This window comes from Stegodyphus dumicola, chromosome 10, assembly GCF_044657685.1.
Source record: "Stegodyphus dumicola isolate Sdum_Otavi_A_Nest chromosome 10, ASM4465768v1".
Lineage (NCBI taxonomy): Eukaryota > Metazoa > Arthropoda > Arachnida > Araneae > Eresidae > Stegodyphus > Stegodyphus dumicola.
The window spans coordinates 131103570-131129639 of record NC_140777.1 but is presented as its reverse complement, the minus strand read 5'-3'; the positions used below and the strand labels follow the sequence as shown (position 1 = coordinate 131129639).

Below are 26070 nucleotides of genomic sequence, written 5' to 3'. Positions count from 1 at the left end.
TTCTTCTGGCCTGTAAGGCAATATACCGGTCATCTGCGGGTGTGGTTCCTCCTGGACGACCACTACTAAATCCCTGGATAGCTGTTCCTGTAGTTTGAAATTGTCTCCAAAGTCGTGAAACGATGCTGTGAGCAATTCCGAACTCTGCAGCCACACTTGTCACACTGCGGCCTTCCTCCAACTTCCCAATGATTCGACCTCCGGTAAAAGCATCCAGATGTCGTCTAACAGATTGATTATTCGCCATTTCTCGATGAGGCAGCAACTCGGTGTGATTTTAACTGCTATACGGCGTGCAATCTCTTTGCCAGAAATACTGATCTTACACCGACAACATGCTTTATACTACTCAGATACTCCCCTATTACGTCTACCTGCATATCTGCGCATGTGCTACCGTACATCACCTTACTTAATCTCCTGATTGGTCTTTCTGTTCGCTCTGCCTCTTCGTTCAGCTGATATGCTAATTTTTCGACTTCGTCCTTAATTTTTGCACACCAGTGTATTTTGTATAACATATATTAGATGTGTTGACTGGAGTTTACAGAAAGATTAAACAATTTATTTAATAAGATGACTTTTAAAAATATATTATGTAATTTTTATTTGTAAATAATCTTAAGGTTCCTTTTTTAATGTGATTAAATTTTTCTAGTGTTTACATTTGTGCCTGCATATGGAAAAAAAAGCGATCTGCTGCCAAAAATCGCTATTCTGTTATAAGGTATTTCTTTTGCCTTCTTGGCATGCCTTCGTGGTGTGGTGGTCTGCACGCTGGGTGCGTATTCCAGAGATCCGCTTTTCGGTTCCCGGCGAAGGCGCTGCATATTTTTCATCTTTGCCGGCTTCCAAAAAAAACCTAATGTATTTATAATGTAAGCGAATTTCGAGCAGTATGCATCATTACACGAATGCGGAACGCATACACATGAAATTTTATCAACTGGGCTTCGGCTGAAAGGGAACAGCGACTCAAAGTACAAAAAAAGATTTCCGAGTGCATCCTTTGAGCAGTGACTCTTTTTCTGTCCTCAGATTCATAGGTAAAATGCACGTCGGTGAGTTTCAGGTTCTTGTAGCAATACATACCGCTCGCAATTTGCATTGGATTGACAATTAACGGCAAAGATCTTACCACGAAACGCATATCCGCCAACTCATTATTCGTAAACCAATACTTGTTTTTTGTACGACGTCACAAACTCTATTGAGAAAGTTGCAGGTATCGACTTGGAGTGTTGGAGTACAAGTTTTGCTTTCCTCTGTGAATACGGTTTCCTATCTTTCGCCAAAATTCGTACATGTATTACTGAGACATCCTGTATATGTCTCAGAAATGTCTGTATATGTCTGGCTTTAAAACACTTTTGTGTCGGCCTCAAAGTCACTAAACTTGAAATTGTTTCAACTATATCTTCAGTAGCAAAAGGACAATTAATTTCAGAAAATTATTGATACCTTTTATTCAGTTACTGAAAAACATTTTCTCGGGAATTAGTTTTTTCGGAAAGAAACTACAGTTTTATTTAGTGAGTGTTTAGGTGGTTGTAAATTTGGAAAGTAATTTATGACAGCACCTTTTAAATACAATGAACTTCCAATCTCTAAGTCTTTTGTTGTACAGCTGGCGACAACCTGTGAAAGTTCTGAATGCTACCAAATAAGTAATCGACGATTTTCTAGCAATAATTACGCCTGCGAAAATCTTGTTGCAAGAGAAATTCCCTTCCAATATTCAAGAACCAAGTTTGACAGAGGCGTTATCTCTGTACTTGATAGCAGTGTAATTAAGAATAGGATTCTATTAAAAACTTGTTCACTTCGTTTAACACCGATTCAAAATTACCTTTGACATGGTATAGCTTCAGATTGTGCGATTAGTTCTAAACGGATCGCAGTCAGACTACTGTTAACTGAAATTTCTAAAAATAAAGTTTTTATCTCGAAATCTAGCGGATTTAATTGCACGTCAACATGCCAGACAAATCTTGTCTCTTTCTCCCCGCACATCAAACTCATATTTTTCTTGGCGTTGCCGATTTCAAGCAGAAGCAAAATTCGCCCGCTTTCGTGTTAAGTGGCGAAGGAAACGAAGATAAAAAGAAAGCTACTGACATTTTAATTAGGTTTTGATCTCATTTTTAATTAAAACGTTATCCCTGTTACGCCAGAAAGGTAAATTATGAACGAACTTAGATGCTACACAGAAGAGAGAGGCGAAAAAAAAATATTCGGCTGAAAATACCTCGGAACTCTTCTCTTCGTTAGTGTAACCTGTATGCAAATTAAGAGCTTGTCAGTTTGCATTGATTGGAACGAAGCAGCCTGTTTCGCTTCTGTTATCGTAATGTAGGGAACGAGTGATCCTGTAATGGCTGCAGAAAGTTGTGTTTCGAGATAAAACAGTTGTTGTCCTCGGTAGAATTTATTCATCAGCTTCTGTCTGCCGGAGGAAAGCGGATCTTGTTTTTTCACTATGATAATCTTTGAATTTTGAATGCATTTTCAGAGTATTTATTTAAATTTCCATTCAAATTCAATTTGTGATCGCATTTTGATGATCTTTAACTAAACTGTTAGGTGCTTTAAGATGTTTAAACAGTTCTTCCTCTTAATGTCGTTAACTCTAGCTCAGTTCTAATTTTCTCTCAACAAATTATGAACTAATGAGTGATTGATTGGTGGCCATTTAACTCTATGTTTGCCACCTGAAGAAACACTTTTATGTAAATAGTTATGATTTTCTAAAAATAAAATTTAAGGGGACGGTGGACTTATAGCTAAAAATCAACCAAAATATTGAGTTTGTTTTTGTTTTTACTTTCGTAATATTCCACATACGTAACTAGATCATATGCAAAAAAACGAATTCAAATATTCTAATTTTTAAAGAAGTTGCAAACGTTTAAAATGTGTAAACAGCGTAAATTTTGCCCTTTAAATTTTGGAGAAAATGTAAAAAAAAATGTATTTCAACAATTATTTACTGATGTTATAATTTATATATTTGACCAGAAGAAGGGTGTATTTCTTAAAAAAAGGCTAGAAATGTCAGGTATTGACAACTATTAAAGAATTTAATTTTGGCTATGTAAATGCTATAGGCGTAGAACAGGAGGAAGTCAACTCGCTTTCCCTACTCGTTGCAAAAAAGTGTGATCAACGTCGCTTGAACTAAAGCAAGAAGAGAAATTTACCTGCTTGAAAAAAAAAAAAAAAAAGAAAAAAAAAAGTAGAAAATATTGTGCTTAAATTTTATGCTTATTTTTTATGCTTAAAAAAGCATAAAAAAAATCTGAAATGTTTCAGGTTTTAAATTATGTCCAAAGGGGCGTTTTTTAACATTTTGTGTGTTACCTTTCTTTATTAAATATCATGTTCTTCGCACTTAAACCATAAGATCCAGTGCAACAGCAATATCGCAAAATAGTTTTAAAACGAGCATATCTTTAGAATTTCCGATACAGAGACTCACGCGCTGGAGATAAAAATGTTTTTTCTGCACAACGTTGCCATTGCTCGCTTTGAAATCCTTGAGTTTGTTAATCAAAAATTCGTCAAAGTTTTAAAAAATAGGAAATCGATCATAAAACAAATTTCAAATTTGGTCTTCCACATGCTCATATTCGTTGGAGGATTACGTTATTCAAAATTCGATGACTCTATGTACCGTTATTTTATGACAATGTGAGAAATATACATACATTTACGCAGATTTTCATTATTTAATTTCTTCAAATATAATGCAGGACTCTAACATTTTATGGCAACAGTTTGAAAAGTGAACCGACATTTATGAGTCCGACGCAAAATGCCAAAACAAAAGCAATAGTCCTTCGGGACTCAAGTCCCTTTGGACTAAAAATAATGTAAATGTAACAAATGGAGGTAAAACATGTGATGTGGGTGAATTTTAAAAGTTTCACTGGATATAATGCGTAAATTGTTTCTACCTCTAACTTTAAATTGTTTCTACTTCTAACTTCGAATCACGTAGCAATTTGCGATGTGTTTAGTTTTCTCAAATTTAATATTATGAGATTAAAAATAGCTAAATGGTACGAAAATTTTATCCAGTGTCTATATATCCATATTTAAAGTTAATTTGCTGTTTCTCATGACCATGTATTAAAGGTAAGTTTGAAGAAAAAATTCGGTTTTCTCAAAACAAATTTTTTCGCAGTTCGTATGTCTTGAAAATGCTCATGCGTCTCATTTTTAGTTAAAAATGAATGATATTTGGAAGAAACTATTTTGTTATATGTTACAGTAGATCTGTGTATGCATCTTTGGATATGAGGTTATTAAGAAGTTTAAACTTGTAATAATGTTTAACAAAAGGTGACCTCTTTTCCGAAAACTGGATTTAATTTCACAAAAATCCTTTTTAAAAATTTTCTGATCCATCATATTCAATAACGGATACACAAAAACTTTTTCAAGTCTTTATATCTAATTTAAAGGAAAAATTAGGAAAAAATACTGAAAATTAGCGTGTTAGGAGCATTTTAAATCTATAATTAAAATAATTAATTATTTGATTTTAAATTTTAAAATTTAAAATAAATTGAAATTTGAAAATATATTTTATAAGTTGATGTTATAATATGTTTAAAATTTCTTGTTGAAAACACAAAAACTTAAAAAACTAATTTTTAAAGTCCACCGTCCCCTTAAATCATTTTCTGAGATGCTTTATTACATTAGGCAACAAAATACGAGCGATAATAATCTGCTATTACTGTAAAACAATTCGCGTTACCTTGAACTTATCATTTTTATTACAGTTTTAGTTGAGCATGACTATATTATTATAAGCAGAACTTAAATTAGAATGACTTGAATTTATAGATAAACTCAAAGATGCAACTAGTAAAATGTCTTTTTAAAAATATTTTATTATGAAACCTTTATTTACTAATTTAGATGTATGCAATTTCTTTTTTAATTATAAGTAATTGAGTGTATTGTCACAGAATTTTGAGACACAGATACCTTGCTTTCGTAAGCGGTCGTAATTCGTACATCAAGTGAACTCACTAGCAACATATTTTGCTATTTTCATAGCCTATGACGATTAACATTATCCTGTTATTACTATAATTATTATTACGTTTATGATAATTAATTTTTTTCATCATTCTTCTTATAATCGTCATTCATGTACAAGGAATTTCTCACTTCTTTCAGCATGTCTTCGTGGTGTAACATATTCGAGATGTTCAGTTTGAGTCCCCGCGAGAGCATTGCATATTTTTCACATCTCGTGCTTTAAAATAACCTAATGATTCTACAATGGCGCCCGAACTAAAAGGTGGTGGATAATAATTCGTCTCCACCAGGATTTGGCGATTGGTTCCCCTAATACCCAATCGCCCTTTAAAAGGGACGTATATAAGGTATTTTCTCCCTCCTTCCAGCATGCCTTCGTAGTGTAACGGTAGCAAACTAGGCGCATTTTCGAGAGTTCCAGGTTCGAGTCCCGGCGAGGGCATTGCAAATTTCCTTCTTCAAAATAACCTAAAGACGCTGCTCATTTATTAAACAATAAAAAACATGACATTTGCTTTTTAGGATTTATTCCAAAAGTATTAATTATAAGAAGTTATGTTAATTATAAGAAGTAAAAAGGATTTTCATGATTTTTTGGAATAATTTTCAGCATCTATTCATATATCAGTAATTTAGGTATTACTTGAAACTCTTTCTATAGAAATAGTAAGCTAGAAATCTTAAAAATAAGAAAATATTAAATTCTTTTATAGTTAGTGAATGTTATGCGTCATATTCGAATATATGAATTTTTGTTCTCGCTATGCAATCGCACTTAAAATTTAATTATATGGCTGTCGTATCAGGTGCCTGATTACATTTAAACCCTCAAAACCCGTGTTTAGGATAACACATTTTAGGGGCTTCCACATCATTTTGAAACCTTTCTTAACCCTGTTTTTCGTCCTCATCGAGCTCGGCAGGTCTTTCAGGAAGAGACCCTCTTCCTGAATCCCTTATCCTCCCTCTGGGTTGTATAATTTTCGGATTCCTCTTCCTGAATCCCTTATCCTCCCTCTGGGTTGTATAATTTTCGGATTGGAATTTCGGGAGCCATCTTTGACACTGTCTCATGTTTATTGTCCAATCCTTATAAACTGCGTTTAGATTACTATTAAATGTTATTTAATTGAACTCATAAAGCAAATTATGCCGAGCGTACTTCTTTATCACTTTCATTTAGCTTTGAAAATATTAACTGTTAAAATCGAACTGCACTCCTCAGAAGTTACACAAAGGATAAGAACAAGGTAAAAGTACTACATTTTTGTTGCAAGCTGATTATTCGTCCCTTTGCAACTTTTAGTTCGGTTTAACAAACCGCTTTATTTATGGAATTCTACAATATTGAAACTGATTGTAACAGATAAGAATTATGCATAATTTTTGTAAAACAAAACATGTCATTTTTCGTCTGCCAATTTTGATTATTCGCATATGCCACATGTGGCCCATCCAGATGATTGCTATTATTACTGGAGTTTCAGTTTAAAGACTTGTCAACTATATTCTTCCACTTCTAGCTGAATCGTAGGATTTTATATGGATCGTTAAATTGTGTTTCTTTTCTTCTGACTTTAGAAATGTGTTTCATTTTTCGTTCATTATTCCTCACACATCTTTTTTTTTCCCTCGTGAATTATCTTTACTGTATTATATAAATCGGCACAATTCGTTATCAGTTATGCGAAAAAAGTTGAAAAACCAGTTCCATTAGTCACTCAAATCTATATTCGATATTGCTATCTGTGAAGATTTCAGACGGATTTTCTCTACTGCGAATCTTCATAGATGTCGCTAGAGGTCTTCGAGAGACATATCCCCTGTTGGCAGACCGTTTTGAGAGCTGCAGCAATTAACGACTGAGAAATGTATCTATCGGAATAATAATTTGTGAAAGGTTTTTGATGACTTTCGGATGGGCGTCGAATTATTCATTTGTGAAAATCGGTTTTTAATTACACCACTTTCATAGCGATCCTTTCCATTTTTCTTTCAGAAAGAATCTCCGACTGGAGATTTTTAATTGCAGAAGACAAACTCATTGGTGACGCTACAAAAGATACCATCTCCGCTCCACTTCCCATAAAGATACTTTTTTCTAGAAATTTAGTTATATATATCATAACAAATGTTTTTGGAATTCTTTTACTGACGTTCTTCTTTTCGGGTGGTAATCTGATTTAGCATATGATTTGCCATAATTTTAATTTCTAGATATATCCTTTTTTTTCTGATTTGTTATCAATTATTTGTCTCAAAATATCATCTTTCATTATTAAAAGGCTTAAAGTTTATTTTGAAAAGTCTAATTCTCAAGCGAGAATTAAGTTAAAATTGTATAAACGCTTTCAGTAAGTTAATGAACTAATCCTTAAATAAAATTCAGGGATTAAAATGTCTTTTAATTTATGCCAGAGCATTGTATTCGTTGATCTTTATGAATTAATCTGTCATGCACTGCATATTCAGAGGTTATGCAAATTAATGAAACAGAAAGATTTCTGACTGAAAATAATATAGAATGCTTTTCTGTATTATTTTTCTGTATTCTATGCTTTTCTGTATTTACCACAGAAGTTGTTTACTATGCGATATTCATTCCATGAAATAGCGACACAGCCCCCTATCCGAGGCTATTATGTTCACACGAAACCTGGGGTACTCGATATGGTTAAAGTTTAATTAGTTAATTATGCTTTGAGAAATGAACAGTTATAAAATTATTGTACGCTCCATTGTATCTTTGTAGAATATATTTATCTTTCATGTTTATTACAGTAAGAATTTATAGCATTTTATGCTAACAATTGCATCTGTATAATGTAATATCATATAAAGTTTCTAAGAATATCAGAACGATAAAAATGTCTCAGACTGCAGAAAAACATTTTCTTGAAATCGTTAGCTTTATAAAGCCGCGTGCGCATGCATTTACGCTCTAGAGGACGAGATTGCCGTTGTAAAACAGAAGCGAACATATTTAGATAATTTAGTTATACCACCTTAGCAATCTTAGCCGGTTTTTGTTTGGCATGCATTCTGAATATACAGTGCCAGTGTCTACTATGCGCGTTTACGAACTGTTTTAACTTTAAGTTTCCAAAAAAGAAAAAACAAACTGAAAGGTTTCAGATTTTAAATTACGTACAAAGGGGCGTTTCTTTTTAACGTTTTATGTGTTATCTTTATTTATTAAATATCATGTTCTTCGCACTTAAACCATAAAATTCAATTCTATATCAGTCTCGCAAAATAATTTTAAAATGAGTTTATCTTCAGAATTTCTGATACACACTTCCACGCGCTGGAGATAAAAAGGTTTGTTTTTTTTTCCCCTCGTAGAGTGTTACCATTGCTCGCTTTAAATTGTTGTGTTTGTTAATCAAACGTTCGTTAAAGTTTTACAAAATATGAAATAGATAATAAAACAAATTCCATATTCCAAATTTGGGCTTCCACATGCCCATATTCGGGTGAAAACGTACGTTATTCAAAATTAGATGGCTCTAGGTACTGTTTTTTTTTATCAAAATGCGAGAAACATACATACATTTATGCAGATTCTTCATTGTTTAATTTCTTTAAATATTATACAGGGTGATAATATCTAGTGGCAGCAATTTGGAAAGTGAATCGGACATTTATAGTGAACCAACGCAAAATGCCAAAACGAAAATAATAGTCCTTCAGGGCAAATTGCCCTTTTGAAGTAAAAAACATTTCGGGACAATTCAACTGAACCTACGGTTACCAAATGAGAGGATAACTGAATTTGATTAAATTGTAGATAATATGAAAGGCTGATGTTGTATAATAAATTGATGAATTAGTGCAAAACTTAAATCATCAGAAGCATATTCAATCATTCAGTCTTCTGTAGGCTATTTGTGGAGGAGTTAAGTAAAACGTATTGATATACTTACCTATTTATAATTTTGTGCTGTTGTTTTAATAATTTACTTTATTCAATTATTAATAATTACGTTAAATTGAATTATCGTAAAAAGAGCTCATTGGACTAGTCTGGGTTGGGCAGGTAAAAAGAAAGCTTTTAGTTGTGTGTTTTATGAAACGTTGCTATGGCAACAAATTTTTTTTTTCTCTCTCTCTTTCGTATATTAAGAGCTCGATTGGTGGATAAATTAGCTGCAAAATACAATAAAAGTGGAAACTACAAATTCTTCAGACTATCTGTTAGGGCGGGATTCTCTTCCTAAAGGTCACTTGTATCATATATGTTAAAAACAAAACAGTTTTCTTTAAAAACCCAATTTATGTTTGGAATTTTTTAATAAAAGGTGTATTTAATTTTTAATCCATGCATTTCGGTTCCATCCTGCGTGAACATATCTCTTCCATTACGCGAGATTAAAAGCTTTGTGTACCGGAACGTTACAATGGACGGCGCTAATCGAACCTTCCAGTCGATTAATGGGGGGTGGGGCGTCATTTCTATCAGACGATGTCATCGTTCGACGATTGTCTTTTCGTTCTGCATTGTCTTTTCAACGCCTTGTGCCTCTAGGAACGGAGATGCCAGAAATTTTTAATTACGCACGCGTTCGATTAAATGATCCATCTCGGGCTAGAAAAGTATGGGCCGTCCCTATTGTTCCCTATTCCAAGACATCGGGTGTAATGTCTGGGGGACAATTTTCCCATTCATTTGCATTCGGGAAAGCTACCAAATCCTCTCGTGACTCTCTCATTAAGTAAACATTTCCCCAACGCCAAGATTTAAGGCATCAGAGTTTGTTTAATAGCAGCTTTCATGTTCCCGAAAGATTTGCTTAATAATTATTTATTGTTGTTTTTCTGCGTGTTTTGGAATTTAACTCAGATTTAAATTTTTATTTTGGTGGTTGCTTGAATTGATCACAGTAATTTTCTAGATGCGTGGACTTTAATTAAAGTGATAGGTTGGGATTGCTATTTGCCACCTTCAGTGAAGGTTAAAAGATTCTATGATGATTTAAGCGATAAATTCGGCGCTTTTAGTGATTATAGTAGTAATTACTGTGGGTACCAAATTGTGTTCTCTGGAGTTATAATCGATATTGTTGTCTTTTTTTTTAATCAGATTATCTTCAAAATGAATGAAGCTGTACTGTATTGTTGCGATATAATCTATTAATGTATATTAAGATAATCGTACTTTTCTGCCATATTGCTGTAATCTTTGAGGATTTTTGCTGATTTGGTAGGCAGAATTTGATTTTAATAGAACTTTTAAACACTGGGTTTTTTATGTAAAAAACAATATCTGATGTGGTCACTACATAACTTCCTTGTACAGCCTATTAAATTATACATATATTTTGCAGCGCTTCGTTTAAACTTGTGTCCTCGAATTTCGTTAGAGATATATATCTTATTCAGTCTATTCAGTTCTCACTTTTCGGCAAGGCAAATGCACATAAAAACTCAAAACTTTTTTTAAAATTGTAAAATACAGAAAAAGAAGTTAAAACACCAAATACAGTTAAAAAGAATTTTTTTGCAGTTAAAATTAGAGTTTTGTTGGTGCGATTCATAATGATTGATGCCTTTTCATTGAAACCGCCCATCATAATTATAGATTCTGGAGTGAACTCTTCATCGGTTAATAAAGTTGTCTCAATATTTCTTTCATCAATGCACTAAACTAAAGCATCTTCAAATCTCCCGAATTAACAGTTGGATGAATATATACGGATGTTGGAATAAATCTAGACTTCCATTAACAATTGCATCAACCATACAAATATTGCCTGCTTCTGAAACCTGTATTCTCTTACGTTGCCTAATAGTAAATTCTGTTGGTACACAATCTTCTACATTCGTCAAATTTCTATAAATTGCAACAGCACTAGCTTGGCAAAATAAAATAAAATGAAGCAAAATCCCACCCGAACACAGTGACTGTGCACCAGACGACTTTGCCACGCACAGGCGGTTGCGCATGCGCATGTAAGTTCGACTTCACCAAACTTTCGCTATTTTTGACACGCTACTATGCGTATAAACCGTTGTCAAATTTTATTTTGTGTGTATATGCGTTTGCTAATGCTTTCGTCCATCTAATGATATATTTAGATTGATTCTAACATTTATAGTTTCGGAGATATAAACATTCGCTCACATCTCAAATAGTGCCTTTTTTGCTTTCCCATCAGACCGTTATGGAGGAATGTAATTTTTACATTAAGAAATGGTATTCGATGCCTCCATGCAACTCTTTTCTTGCTGAATAAAAGTTATTTTTTGCGATTATTCATCCCAGTTATGCATTAAATTGCACGCCAATGCATTTACGTTTTTTCCTAATACAGTAAGTCTGGGTATTACTGTACGGGCATCATTGTTAAACCTTAGGATTTACAGACAAAGTCACGGTTAAATAGGATGTTGTGGTGTTAATATGATATTTAATCCGCCGCTTGTGAATGTAGACACGCTGTTATTGAACGCAAAGGAAATATCCTTGAACATTATGTAAGGCTTTTCCATGAGGATATTCCACAGATTTATGGATGTTATTTCTCATCCCCTAATATTTTGTGCAAGCGTAGGAGGATTTTCTTGACTGAAAGGTAACTTACAGAATCAAATGGTTAGCCACTTCATCGAGTCTAGCCCTACAGGTATTGCATTTGCCTTGGGGAAATGAACTGCAACCTCGCTCACGAACCCTCCTTGATATCCACTGAGGCTTTATCTTTCCCCTCCGTTGAGTTTCAGATTTATTGCCTTAGGGCCATTTTATTACTCTTGCGAACAAGAGCGATATTGTTGCGACATGTGTATCGCTTTAACGGGTCATCATAGCTTATTCAGCTTAATACGCCACTGTATAGATATTGTTGGGGGCTTATTGACGCGCAGCTTCATAACCTTTAGCGTATCTCAGCGAGAATCGCCTTTTTAGGTCGAATATTGTATTTTCTGTATTTTGTTTTTAGTCTTAGAGTTAGGCTTTCATCAGTAGAAAGCTTTTAAGAAAAAAATAAGAAAACATCATTATCTGATGAGAACTGAATATTTTCTTGGAATTAAAGCAATAGAATATGAAGAATGATCATAATGATCACAGAACAAAAAACGTATAAATGAATAAGAATAGTTAAATAATTAAGAATAACAGTCTTAAATAATAAATAAGTCTTAAACAGGGTTCGTAGCGGTCCTTACAAGTGCTTATAAGTCTTTATATTTGAAAATAAAATATAAAGGCCCTTATATGTGCTTACTTTTTCTTTAAAGCCCTTATTTTTTTGTTTTTAGTGCTTATTTTTTGCTTTTGGCGCTTTTTTTTAATCCTTTGTCTTTAATGAACGCGCATTTTTTCCCCGTACCAAAGCCGAAACTAAATAAACAACTTTTCTTCCTTATACGCAACGTCAGATGGTGAATCATACTCCCGAAAATTGCTTTCCCCCCTTCCTCTGCATTAACGTAACCTATGGTGCGCGCGAGAGTACAGACAGGTGCACGTCGTTCTATTGGCCAAAGAATTGCGAAAACGTAGAAAATTCCGGTACATTCGGTATTCTTTTCCTCCCACCCAAATACTACACACGTTTGAATTTCTATCAAGATTTTAATAATTTGCATTCTTGTTCCGCGTGGTCAGTTCATATTCGTGTTTATTATGATCGTTATGCTTATATTATGAGCATATGTATGAATATTTATAATAATATAATTGCAGTAACTGCTAAGTATAGATAAACTTCCAAAAATGGGTGTATTTTTACACAGATTAGCTTTCTAAGGAATAATATTCGGAATGGCTTAAATAAAAGGAAAATCGAATAGTCAAAATAATTTCATTTTCTTTTCCAGTACATTATACAGTACGGAGGTTGGGAGTTTCTCCGCAAAATCTCTAATCTTGAAGCAGCGGACTTATTTTTGTCACTGTCCAATCTGAATTGAATAGGACTAAAAGTTTTTGCGGTCTACCCAACCCAAGCCAAGATTGATTCTATTCCGGAAATTTAATACAGTCTGTTGAAAATTAGAATCAAAAAACACCCCCAGTCTCTTTCTTTTCCTTTATTTAGTTCTTCTTTCTCCGAATACCGGCAGGTGTTGATTCCGATTGCGTAATATCACATATGGAAGAATTACGCCGCACGTATTGCGCAATAACGTTTGCGGTATTTTGCATTGATAATTAATTTTGATGTTCAGTCTGAGATTTGTTTATGAACACTTAAAAGAGTTTTACTGTGCTTTCCAAGCAGAATATTTCTCAGATCCGTTGTTTTTTATATGATACACATATCGAAATGTCAAAATGATTTATTTAGCCTAAATTTAAAGAACGGCTACAATCTCCCCCACTCCTCTTTTTCCAGTTACTAGCCGGAATATTCGGGAATTTCCGAGTATGCTGGTTAGTTAAGCTTTTACTGTTAAAGGATGACTGAATGAAGCAATTTCCCGTCTTCTGATTTCAGAAATGTGCCTCTTTTTTACTTAAATTACTTTGCTTGGGATATATGTTAAGGGAAAACTGTTATGCAATGAAAATTTAGAAAATGTTCAGAATTTTGATTTAAGTTACATTATTTAAATATTAATATGAGTGGAAAAAAAATTGTATTTATTTTTAGGTGCCAAACGAATACAATTAATATGGCTTATTATTATGTATTTATTTTCTATATTTTCAACTGAAATATCATCATTAAATTTTGTAATATAGTTTATTTCCGCATAGTTTTTTTCTCTCATTGTAAACTAATTCTGTAAATTGAACTGTCATTTAAAATTTTAAAAAAAAAGTTAATTGTTTTCCATTGTTGACGTAATGCTCATTCTCTTAATAAATATTGCATTGCTCATATTTTAAATTACAAGTCTAATTTTTCTTTTAAGGTTATGCAGTTGTGTATAATGTAATTAGACAGGTGCTTATTTTTTCCTTAAAATGTGCTTGAAAAGTGCTTATAGGTGCTTAATTTTTTTAACTAAAATATGGCTATGAACCCTGTTAAATAATAAAGAATAGTAAAATAATTATGGTAGTTACGTAATTACGTTCATTAATTAAACAATCTGTATTTAAGGTTTTCTAATAAATAGTAATTAATATCGTTTGGAAAATAATTGAATACGTTGGAAATTTTGCTTTTGAAAGTGAGTAAAGGTTTTTAATTAAAAATATGTTATTAAAAACGCAACAGATTTTAAATTACGCCCAAAGGGGCGTTTTTTTAACATTTTCTGTGTTACCTGTAGTTATTAAGTATCATGTTCTTCGCACTTAACCCATAAAATTCAGTTCAGCGGCAATATCGCAAAATAATTTTAAAATGAGCATGTCTTTAGAATTTCCGATACAGAGTCTCGCGCGCTGGAGATAAAAAGTCCCCCTTCCGTACAGTGTTTGCTATTGCTCGTTTCGAAATAGTTTAGTTTGTTAATCAAAAATCCGTTGAAGTGTTACAAAATATGAAATCGTATATAAAACAAACTTCAAATTCATATTAGAGCTTCCACATGCCCATATTCTGTGAAAGATTACGTTATTCAAATTTTGATGGCTCTAGGTACCGTTATTTTATCGCAGTGCGAGAAACGTACCTACATTCATGCAGATTCTACATTATTTAATTTCTTTAAATATAATACAGGGTGATAATATTTGGTGGCAACAATTTAAAAAGTGAAACAGCGCTTGTAGTGAATCAACGCAAAATGCCAAAACGAAATTAATAATCCTTCTGGGCAAATTGCCCCTTTGGTCTAATAAATACTTATAAGCATTTCAGATTGAAATATGTTTCATTGAAGGTTATTTACGTATCTTATTTAAGATAAGTATTACTTATTTATTAATTCTGATTGTGATATCAGGAAACATATAGCAGCGTTAGATTTATTTAATATTTCTTCTTTTGTGTAATCTTTATTTCACAAAAGCATTTTCTCGCAACATATTTCAAATTGTCATTTCTAGCTCATGAGAAAAATATCACATTTCTGTATTTTTATAATATATCTCACTTTTATGTACTGTATACTCTCAATGTTGATTGTCAACTTATGAACACATTCACCCATTTAATGGGGAAATTTAGAAAGCTGTGTTTATTATCTTTTAACAGTGAGCTCAAAATGAAAGGCAACCACTGTTAAAGATCTAAAATTAGAAGCTTAGTTAGATCAACTCATTCTATAAATTTTGCTTGCATTTTACACTACATTAAATAAGGTATAAATAAATCAAAACCGTTATTTCACTGTATTTTAATTGAAAGAATTATTTTCATATCGTAGATAAATTCTCAAACCATTTTGCAAATAAAAACGCATGCGTCGTTGTTATCGTTATTGTTGTACATTCTCGTTAATTTGATGCATTGTTAGCCTCATTACTTTATCTAACTAGTGCTCACCGCGCATATTCTGTTTAGATTATGGACCTTGAACATAATGCTGAGGTCACGAGATTAGCATGCTCGTGTTTACTTCCAACTCGAGTTCTGGTTGAAGAGATATTTGCCGGGCGCAGCGGAAAATGAGAGATACCTGTTTTGGGTGAACAATACGTTTTTCCTGTAGTATGTCGAAACTTTAAATGGGCATTTATAGTTTCATTTGTATTTTTAACTTGCCAGTTTAACGTGATACCTTAACATTAAATGAGCTTACTTCTGTATTCTTATTCTTTCGGTAGATCTTCGTCTCTTTAAAGAATTTCATGTTACATTATATAAAAAATACTATAATTTCACATATAGTTTCAAAAAGGCTGTTTACATATATACAAAATTCTGACAATATCAAGCATTTCGTCTACGAATTCCTCCACGAAAGCATCTTCCTGTTAAGCAGATAGACCTCTTGTGCATAGCCCTTATCAATTAAAGAAGCAAACAAATAACTTACGCGCACGTAATGCATCTGCATCGATTTTTACTGTCTCCTATTACCGTAAGGTGATTGCATTAAAGAACTTTTTTTTTTCAAATTGCTTATAACCTTTTTTCTAAATACAGCTCTGCAGAAACGATCGCTGAATGAAAAAGAAAAGAACTTAATTTCCATTTTTAAAAAATATCGAAACTTTTCCTGCATTGATATTGTTTATTGGAAGGAAACATTTTTGTCTGTGCGTTTAAAATTATTTTGGTTTATTCAAAAGTTTAGAAACTTTTTATAAGCGGAAACACGAAAGAAACTGGTACACCGAAAACGTTCCAAGCCATTTGGTTTCCTAGCTGTTATGAAAAGAGCTCTGTGCTTAGTATATGAGAAAAGGAAAAATTAGAGATTCCAGAAAATCTCTTTTTACAACCTGACATCTGATTCCCTTTCCTTTACCTGATACGCATACTTCCTCAATTTACTTCATTGCAAATGTGCGAGGCGAGAAATTGCAATGTTAAATATTAACAGTGTTATTCGCCACAGAATTCATCTTGTCGGCTATGCCTGGGAATAGAAACTATTTGGAAAAATAGCGGCCTGTGTGAATGTTAAGATCATGTAAGAGAACACGTAATATTTGGTAACGATCTGCATGAAATGTAAATAGAGCAGTAAACAGAGAATTGCTGTAAACTTTATGAATATGTAGATACAAATTATATGGCTGTCGGTTATATGACATGAGAGAAAACGTTTATGTGTGACAAGTTTTCGTATTTTAAATTACATAAATTAGTTAATACGGAAGCGACGTAATCGCTTAATGTTAGGTCATATTCTTATGTGAAATGATGTGTATCTTGAAATTCTGTTTTCTTTTCATAATTCTGATGTTTTAGAAACCATTATGAAGTTATGTTGATGATAATCTGTCGGAAATCACAAAATAATAATTCACGCTACCCAATTCTTCCTTCTAATTGTATGCAAGGGAATTTCTTTAATGTTTCGGGGATTATGAAATACCTAACAAACGAATGCATAAAGATGCATCGTTGTCTTTTCTCACGTTATCTGACATACATTAAATTAAAAAAGGAGACTATTTTGGTGCCGAAATTATTCCTATTAATATTTTGGAAAGTATAAACTAGTAGAACATGATATACCACCTGCTATTTCGAAACAAACCGAAAATCAAAAATTACACATTGGCTTAGCAGTATCATTTAATTACTTTTCCTGTTCCATTCCTTAAATTTTTATTAATTTAGAAATTATTTCGGTACAATGCCATTTTTCAACATAATTTAGAGGGGCTTTCTTACTGGGAATGATGTCATACGTGTAAAGCAACATTTTCTGTACACAAATATCTGTAACAGCATCAAGCTTGTTTGTTCCAACGGGTGTTTAGAAACTTTTTGAATTTTTCCCCGGAGTGATATTCGTTTCGCAGTTTTTTTTTTTTTTTCATTAAAAGTCAAACTTCAAGATACTCGTGGAAAGTCAAGTTCCTTTGAGCTTACCTTTTAAGCCTACATCAAACAATGTACTGAGCTTCGACTAAAAGAATTAAATTTATTTAACACATTTGCCGGCAAAACCTAGGTTTTACCTCTTTTCAGTTACAGTGCAATAACATACTGTAACATTACTAGCTACAGTATTGCACTGCAAAATATAGTTACTGCATGTTATAAGTACGGTAACATACTATATATATCATCACATCATTTGGCTAACACAATACATTAGCAACCAATGTATTATGTTAGTCTTTTGCCTAAGTAATTCTTCTAGTTTCTGTTACTTTAAAATATACACTTCAGAATTATTCCGATCCCCCCCCCCATTTGAGATCGTAACGTGTTTCATAATTGCTATATTAAGAGAAGCGCGAGATGTTAGCAAATTAGAAGATTCGACCTATTTTCCCCCAACAGCAATCGTTATTATGGTTATGAGCTATGGGTTTGAGAAGAAATGTCCATGATGTACCTATTCTAAAGCTACAGACTATAATCTTTAATCTAAAAATGAGTCTTCCTCTCGGACTCAACGGCTGCAATACAAACAGTCGTCAGGACAGAACCTCCCTGAAGAACAACTTAAGCACAGTGCCAGGAAAGGCTTCTCAAACTACAGGAGACATCAAATATTCATGTATAGTGGGTCCCAGGGAATGGTCACTTCACAGGAAATGAACAATTGGACAGACTCTTAAAAGAAGGATGCTTTATGTCTCAGCCAACGAACTTCCTAACATATGGAACTAAATGCAGCAAATTTGCATCGACAGTCAAGAAGAACGTGGACGACGCGTAGAGGGCAGCTGCTATTAGTAAAAGGTGGGAAACAAAAATAACAAGATCCATCACCAACAATCTGCCCTGAGACATTGCTGTGGCCATTGACCACAGGCCACGACTACCTCCAGAGCCATTTCCATAAAATCGTCATTGTCAGCTCCCCCATATGCCCCCTATGTAACTCAGGAGAAGGGAACGCTGATCATCTTCGCACCTGTAGTGCTGTGGAGGTAAAATCCTGAGAAAACACAATCGAAGGATGGGCACGACTATACTGGATGGCTCGACCTCAAACGGCTAACTTGCCAAAGACGGGCGTTGGTTGAAGAAGAATCTTTAAAATCTTGCAGTATTAGTATTTCTTTGCAATTCCAGCTACAAAAACTTATTCTTTTACTTTTCTGAAGTCTGTGAGTAATATCTTCGATAGTTTTCGAATTATCCAGAGGTATCGAAATCTACTTTACTGCGAGCAAATGATTTATGTATATTATTCAGCCACTTACATTACTTTTTGGTGTTGTTTCAGAGTAATAGTCCTCAATCAAACTCGAAAGTGTAATAATGTTATTCAAATAAATATCATACAATAACGGACGCCACTGAAACATTTTAACCAATTAGTAAAGCACCTTAAATATCCAAAACTGTTGTTTTCGCTAAAATATTTGTAAAAATTATTCAATTACTGAGATATTTGGTACATTTTTATATTTTCGACTATTCTAATAATATGTTTTCCTTTCAGGCTGACGCCATAACGATAGAACCATCTAATGTCCCCAACTGTGTTTCAAAAGGGAAGTCAGAAGTAAGTTGTATTCATTACTTAAGATTATTATTTTTTCCAAGTATTCGAGGAGTTATAATTTAATTTTAATGCAATACACAGAATCAGGAAAAGTTACTGTGTACAGCGTAATTACTTGCAAGTAAATTGATAGCCGAGTTGAATTAAAGGTTCAAAATAACACATCTTTCTTTTAAGAGATTTGACACCTCTTTTGACATAAAACGCCAAATTCCTTTTCTCAACGTATGATCATTTTTCAGCTTGTCAAAATCTGCTGTAATTCTATCTCTCCGTTCCTTAAGACTTCTTTACTAAGTCGTATAAACTTTGTTTCTGTCTAAACTGAAGTTTGACGCTATCTTAAGCAAGGTTATACTGAAGACCAAGTTTAATCCGAATCTGCACTAGCATACAAGAAAGTTTTCTATTTTTCTCATACTTTATGTTAAAAAACTTTAAAAAGGGAGATATTAAGGTAAAATAAATCTTGATTTGTGCGGTATATTACAAATTTATCTTGCTTTCTTCGTTTTAGAACTGCAATTTTAATCTTGTATTTCCGCAAATTTTTATGTGCCGAGAATGGTATACTTATATAATGAGATACAAAACAGATAAAACGTGTCATGAAATAATCAGATAAAAATTTTTATGCATTTTTATTATTATCGTTGCAACTTAGTATATTTAAGGAAACAATAATTGAATAATTGTAATTATTTCCCAAAATATATTGCAGTTACTGATATTTAACGTTTATATTCCGTATTATATTATACTTAATTCTAAAAGTTCAGGTTTTATTATCGAAATTGGAATTTATTTCGAAACATCTTCATCCTTTTAATATAATTAATCGGAGATTTTGAATGGTAATAAAGAACAACGTTTACTTTACAACATGACTTTAATCTTAGCTCATAAATCTAATGTAATTTTGTTTTACTATTTATCTTGGTTTTATGCAGAAGACTATGCCGTACTGTAAAAGAAGGAATAAGAAAAATGCAGAGTAATTTCTAATCCAGTTGCATTTATCCTTTTTTAACTGACTGTTATTTAATAAATTTAATTTTTAATTCTAGATTGTATTCATGTGTAGTCAGGAAAATTTAATATAAATTTTGTTCTACCCGATTTAAAAAATTACCCTGGAGATTTTCCTGTAATTTCTGAAGCAAATATTTTATTTCTGTGAGAATATATGGATACTGTTTGTTGATTTCCCAATTAAAAATCAAACGACATATTTTAGTATTAAACGTAATTTTTAAAAATAAAGATTATTTAAAATAAGAGACTATTTAAATTTTAAAAATTATTAGGAATAAAACATATATACATGAAAACATTCGTCATTTTCTTTAAAGTATAGCATTTATAATGAGGCAGCTGATCATAATATCCTAGCAAAAGTGAAATAGAGTTAATATAATAAGGAGTAAAATAGATTACGTGTAAATTTCATAATAAAACTTTCAAGCTGTCTTTGGTATTCAAAACTGAGCTAGTTTCAAACATGTTGCATTTTTAGAAAACATATTTTTGTTGTTAATGTAGGAGGAAATAAAAAAGGTACCTGAAAAGAAATCTTTAAAAAAAAAAAAAAAAAAAAAAAAAAAACTTGCTTCGGGTTTTTGAATATGCGCATTATTGCTGCATCAGTAATTTTTAATTAAAACTGTACATTTCACTGGGTTTAGGTATTTCATGTTAAATGAAGTGTAAACTTTAGAAGCTTATATTTATTGATATTCAAAATTTTAAAAAAATAATAAATGTTTTTCCAGTAAATTCCTATAAACAAGTTTTGACTAAAAATAGTTTTTGGGTAATTTTAATAGACATATATTGATTTAATGAAGGTATAAAAAATTACACTTAATAACATAGAAGACGCGTAGATGTCTCTTGCAAGGTATTCATTTTCTAGAAATTCCAAAAATCGCTTTCGTCAGTTACTTTTCTTTACATAAAAAGAGCAATTAAGCAAATGCATCGCCAGAAGACTGGATGAAAATGTTTAATGAAACGAAGCACATTTTCTGAGGTCGGGGAGAAAATATCCTTTAAAAACACTTATCTAAAATAGTAATCGATCCTTTTCTGATTAGCATACATTATCGCATCGGATACCCTGTAATTTCATTCCCGTTTTTTTCCACCTTCTCATGGCAACGAGAAACAACAAATGGTGATTGGTGCAAATGGTAGAGCTTATGTTTTTTCATTGTCTTTTAAACGTTCTTTTACTTGATAATATGTTATTAACTATTTTCATCCATTTAAAAGGTTTTCATATCTGTGGAATTCAGAATGATTTAAGATCGGAAATTATCTGTACGCTTAAAATTAGTTAGAATTATAGGAATGACTTTTCTGTGTTTTTCGTGAAAATGAAAACGTTACTTTTTTGGGGTGTGTATGTGTGTGTGTTTCAAAATTTTTGGTAAATTATAAGTCAGATATCAAATTTATTTGACCATAATTTTGGGGGGAAGGGCTGTTGAATTGATATTTTTTATTATTATTTAAATTACCCTTATATTTAAATTTTTGCAGTTTCACTGCCAATTTTAATTTTATGCAATTTCACTAATTTCACATGTTGGTCATTCAGTTATCGAAATATCCAAAAGAATAAGCAAATTCTAGATACTAATTCACTTAGTTGTGCTGTACAAGATTTTTAATATGTTGTTAGTACTGATATGAAATAATTTTTTTAATTAATATATCGTCTAAAGTAAAGTACCATAACTGCACTGAAATAAACTGTTAATGTAAATTTCATATTTTTAAACGTCACATCAAGCGCATAAATAATGGTCTTCACATTTTGTTGCATATGATTAATATCCATATATATACAGACAATAAAATTTCATTTTTGAAAATAATATTTTATAAACATGTTTTTTTTAACATGTTTTATAGTTAAATCAATTTGAGATCTATCGACTATTAATTTAAAACGTTTCCATTCAAAAATTTAAAGATTTTTAAAACTAAGTTGTCTTTTTGAGATGCAGAGTTTTCCTACGATACGAAAATTGATATGAGATTAAATTTTCAAAATTGAAACGATGGGTATCTGTGCATTGCATTTCAGAGTATCGTTTCCATTTTGTTTTCGCAAATATCAAGAGAATATTAATAAAATTGATGAACATAAATTTTACAAAATTTATTAACCCAAACGGGCAATTTGCCTAAAAGAACTATTAATTTCGTTTTGGCATTTTGCGTTGATTCACTTTCTGCGTTGATTCACTTTCTGCGTTGTTTCACTTTTCAAATTGATGCCACCCAATATTATCGCCCTGTATTATATTTAAAGAAATTAAATAATGAAGAATCTACATTAATGTATGTATGTTTCTGGCACTGTGATAAAACAACGGTACCTAGAGCCATCAAGTTTTGAATAAAGTAATCTTTCGCCGAATATGGGCATCTGGTGGCCCTACTTTGGAATTTGTAATTTGTTTCATTATCGATTTCATATTTTGTAAAACTTTAAGGAATATTTTATTAACATACTCAAGAATTTCTAAGCGCGCAGTGGCAACGCTGTACAGAAAAAACATTTTTATCTTCAGCGCGCTAGACTGTGTATCCGAAATTCTAAAGTTATATTCATTTTAAAATTATTTTGTGATATTGCTGTTGAACACACAAAACGTTAAAAAAACGCCCCTTTGGACGTAATTTAAAATCTGAAACTTTGCAGATTTATTTTTAATTTATTTTATTTTGATAGAACATCAGCAGATATGTAGTCGTAATACACTAAACAGGTATAAAACTATGCTTATTTTAGCTTGTGAACAAAGTACATGTTTTAACGCAATTCGAGACTGAAACTGGAAAATCAGGCACCGCAACTAGATCAGAATAACGTAAAATCGTACATTCAATGAAATGCCATCAAAATAGCCGGAAAAAAAAAGATCGTAAAATCATTGCATTTTATGTTGTAATGGAATCGTTAAATCTTGCACATCTAATGATATCGCAATCGTTGCAATCTGTGACGCAATGGGAATTCAGAAAGAAATCCCGCTCTTGTTCAATTCACTCACGTAAAATATTTTCAAATCAGTTAGGTCATATTATGGTGTTCTCTTAAAAACCATACATATCCGTGACGAAAATGTTAACAAGCGATGTTTCGCTTCTGTGGAGGATCATTACAAAATTGCCCTGATATTCTAACGGCCGTTAACAGTTTACTGCCATCGAACTTAACAACTCGAGCACCCATCGCTTAACACTCCATGAAAGAAATCCTATCTGATGACTCGACAAGTGCGTTGACGTAGAGGGACAAGACGTCATTAAATTTAGACGCCCGGGCGCTCTCGGTGTTGTGATGACGCCAGCAGTGGGAGGATGGACGCATGAGGCCTTGTCTGTTTATCAGACTCAACGTCTTCTAGTCTGTCAGGAGAAGCATTGGCGATGTAGGAGGAGTGTTTAGATGGGTTCGGCGAAGCGTAGTGCTGCTTTCTCTTTCTGAGTCTAGAAAATGCGACAAATAGATGTCCCAGACGGTTGCGGCAGTGATTTTATTGTGAACGTCTCATTTGTTGGAGTGGATTGGTGGAAGTATGTTGACTGGCAGGCTATGGGATGGATTAAATTTTATTGGCTTTAGTCTGAAATGACCTAATCACATGTGGATCCGATAAAAATGATTTAGCCATTGAAACATTCATAAAAACTTTGAATTTAATTTTAGCATACTTCGGCTGACAGAAAGAACGAAAAACATTACTAAAAAATGTACGGTTTAATAAAACGTTTCATCTCTCAAGTTGCTGAAAGATTAGAACCTTTCCTTTTAATAAACTTCTGTTGGGAAATTTATGCCTAGTTCAATGAATAATGGAACTAGTGACTGGTTTTTAGAAGCATGAAATAGTTTTTAGAAAAGAAAAGCCTAGTAAATCGTTTATAATTTTGTATTTAATATTGAAATGAGTAAATTGTATTGAGAAATCTAAATCTGCTGAAAGAAATATATGCAGGTTAAAAAAAATTATATTCTGTGTGTTTGCAAATGTTTGTAACATTTTCTCGCGTAAAGCATTTTTATTAGCATCTTTTGCAATTTCAAGAATTGAAAATAACTAGAAAGCCCGGCGGTCATGCGAAATGACCGCTGTTCTAGATATTATAAACTGTAATTAAAATTATTTGTGAAAAGGCGTCTGCTAATTCAAACTGAATTACCCAGGGCAGGCGGCGAGGACCCCCCTTTGCTTACTGCCCCACCTGTTTTCCTCCTTCTACTTGCTTAATTGCTTAGAATAGAGTGGAATGAAGGAAACCACTGGCGGTACATTTCTTAAGAGCCACCGTTAGCTCAATCAATAAAGGTGATTTAAATCATAAAATGTTAATTCACACGTCAAAGATCTCTTTGTACACAACATTTCTTGTGTAGATCTTTCCATCACTTTTAAGCTCTCCTTGCAGAGGAGCATCCATTATTTTTATTTTTACGTCCGTTCTTTCACGAACTCTTGAACAGGAACTTATGAACTCTTGCGTTCAGTTGTAAACCATTTCAAAAACAGATGATTGCTAATGCAAACAAATGTTCACGTTCCCCCTGACATGCACAATGCGTTCAGCTGAAAATTCAGTTTAAAATACAATGTCGGAATAAAATCGGGCAAAATTTTAAACTCACGTTTTTGAATGGTTTGAAATGGTTTTTCGCGAAAGGATATTTAGCATAGGAGTTTGGGTAAACCTACCTGATGAGATGTACTACGCACAACTCGTTAGTTGGTTTCGTCTCCTTTCATTTCCCAACGTTTGCTAGTTTCTAAGTAATTCATATGTAAATATAATTAAATTCATGATAAACAACAATTGTATAAATTAAAAATATTTAAATGTCCTTAAATACCGTGATAATTTAATTAAAACAATGATAACTGCATGTATGGTATCAGTGTATATGGACTATTTGAATGCCGTGTCAACTTCACTCCATTGGCTAATATAGTTACGCAAGCAACCAATAAACTATCGGCGACAAACAGACACTTAAGCCGCATTTATATAAGATATGTGCTTAATGAATATAAATAATATGAATTTATGTATTTAAAATACATCATATTTTTCTTTCTCTCCCCCCCCCCCACATACGAATGGAATTAAGGTTTCTGAATTTTTTCCTCTCTAAGAATTTTAGGAAATGTTTTGGGAAATTTTGTTCATTCTTGCATTCGTAGGAAAGATTGCATAAGCTTTGAAAAATGATTTTATATGCTTACAAGTTAAACTTCCCTAATAAGGAACTCGAAAGCAGCAAAACATTATTATCCTGATTTTGCTGTTAAAATACTTTTGCTGATGAAAAACTAATCAAATATTATAAATTTCTATCAAAAATAGATCTTTTTTATTTAAAATTTTAAGCTTAGACATTTTATGCTTAAATTTTTTACATTATAATTGAATTACAATTTTACTGCTCATAATATGAATCTCTAAGGAAATAATTAAAAATAATTGTGAACCGGTATGATGAATAGCCGCTGTTGGAGATGAAATGAATGTGTAGAGTCATTAGGATTTTTTTGGAAGCAAGAGAGGTTAAAAAATGAGCAACGCCTTCTCCGAGAATCGAACCACGGACTTCTGGAATACGCGCCCAGCGTGCAGACCACCAAACCACGAAAGCATGCTAAGAAGGCAGGAGAAATACCTTATAAATGTAAGGAATGCGTCATGTTGGAAGCTTTGCATTTATTTGCCGTAAATAGGTGAATTTTGTGTTTTAAAATGAAACATAAACACTATTAATGTCTCTAAATAAACTTGATACTGCACAAGGTATTTTCTTGATTGAATGTCTCTCAGTGCGCGTGTCATTTTCATTGTTTTATCATTATTGTTTTTATAAAGATTGTCTAAAATATAAGTGCTTATTTTTATATCGTAGTATAATTTCAAATAACCATCAGATTTTTTTTTTTTTTTTTTTCTTTATTTTCTGGATGAACAGCATTCATGAAAATT

The 26070-nt window shown here is 32.5% G+C and overlaps 1 protein-coding gene across 1 annotated transcript in view; it reads left to right on the top strand.

The window, feature by feature from the left end:
* LOC118195683 (semaphorin-2A-like) overlaps nt 1–26070 on the top strand; it is a 625034-nt gene that overhangs the window by 473388 nt on the left and 125576 nt on the right. The window contains exon 4 of the mRNA XM_085825552.1: nt 18982–19044. Within this exon, the coding sequence (XP_085681678.1) occupies nt 18982–19044 (63 nt within the window). The remainder of the gene's footprint in view (nt 1–18981; nt 19045–26070) is intronic.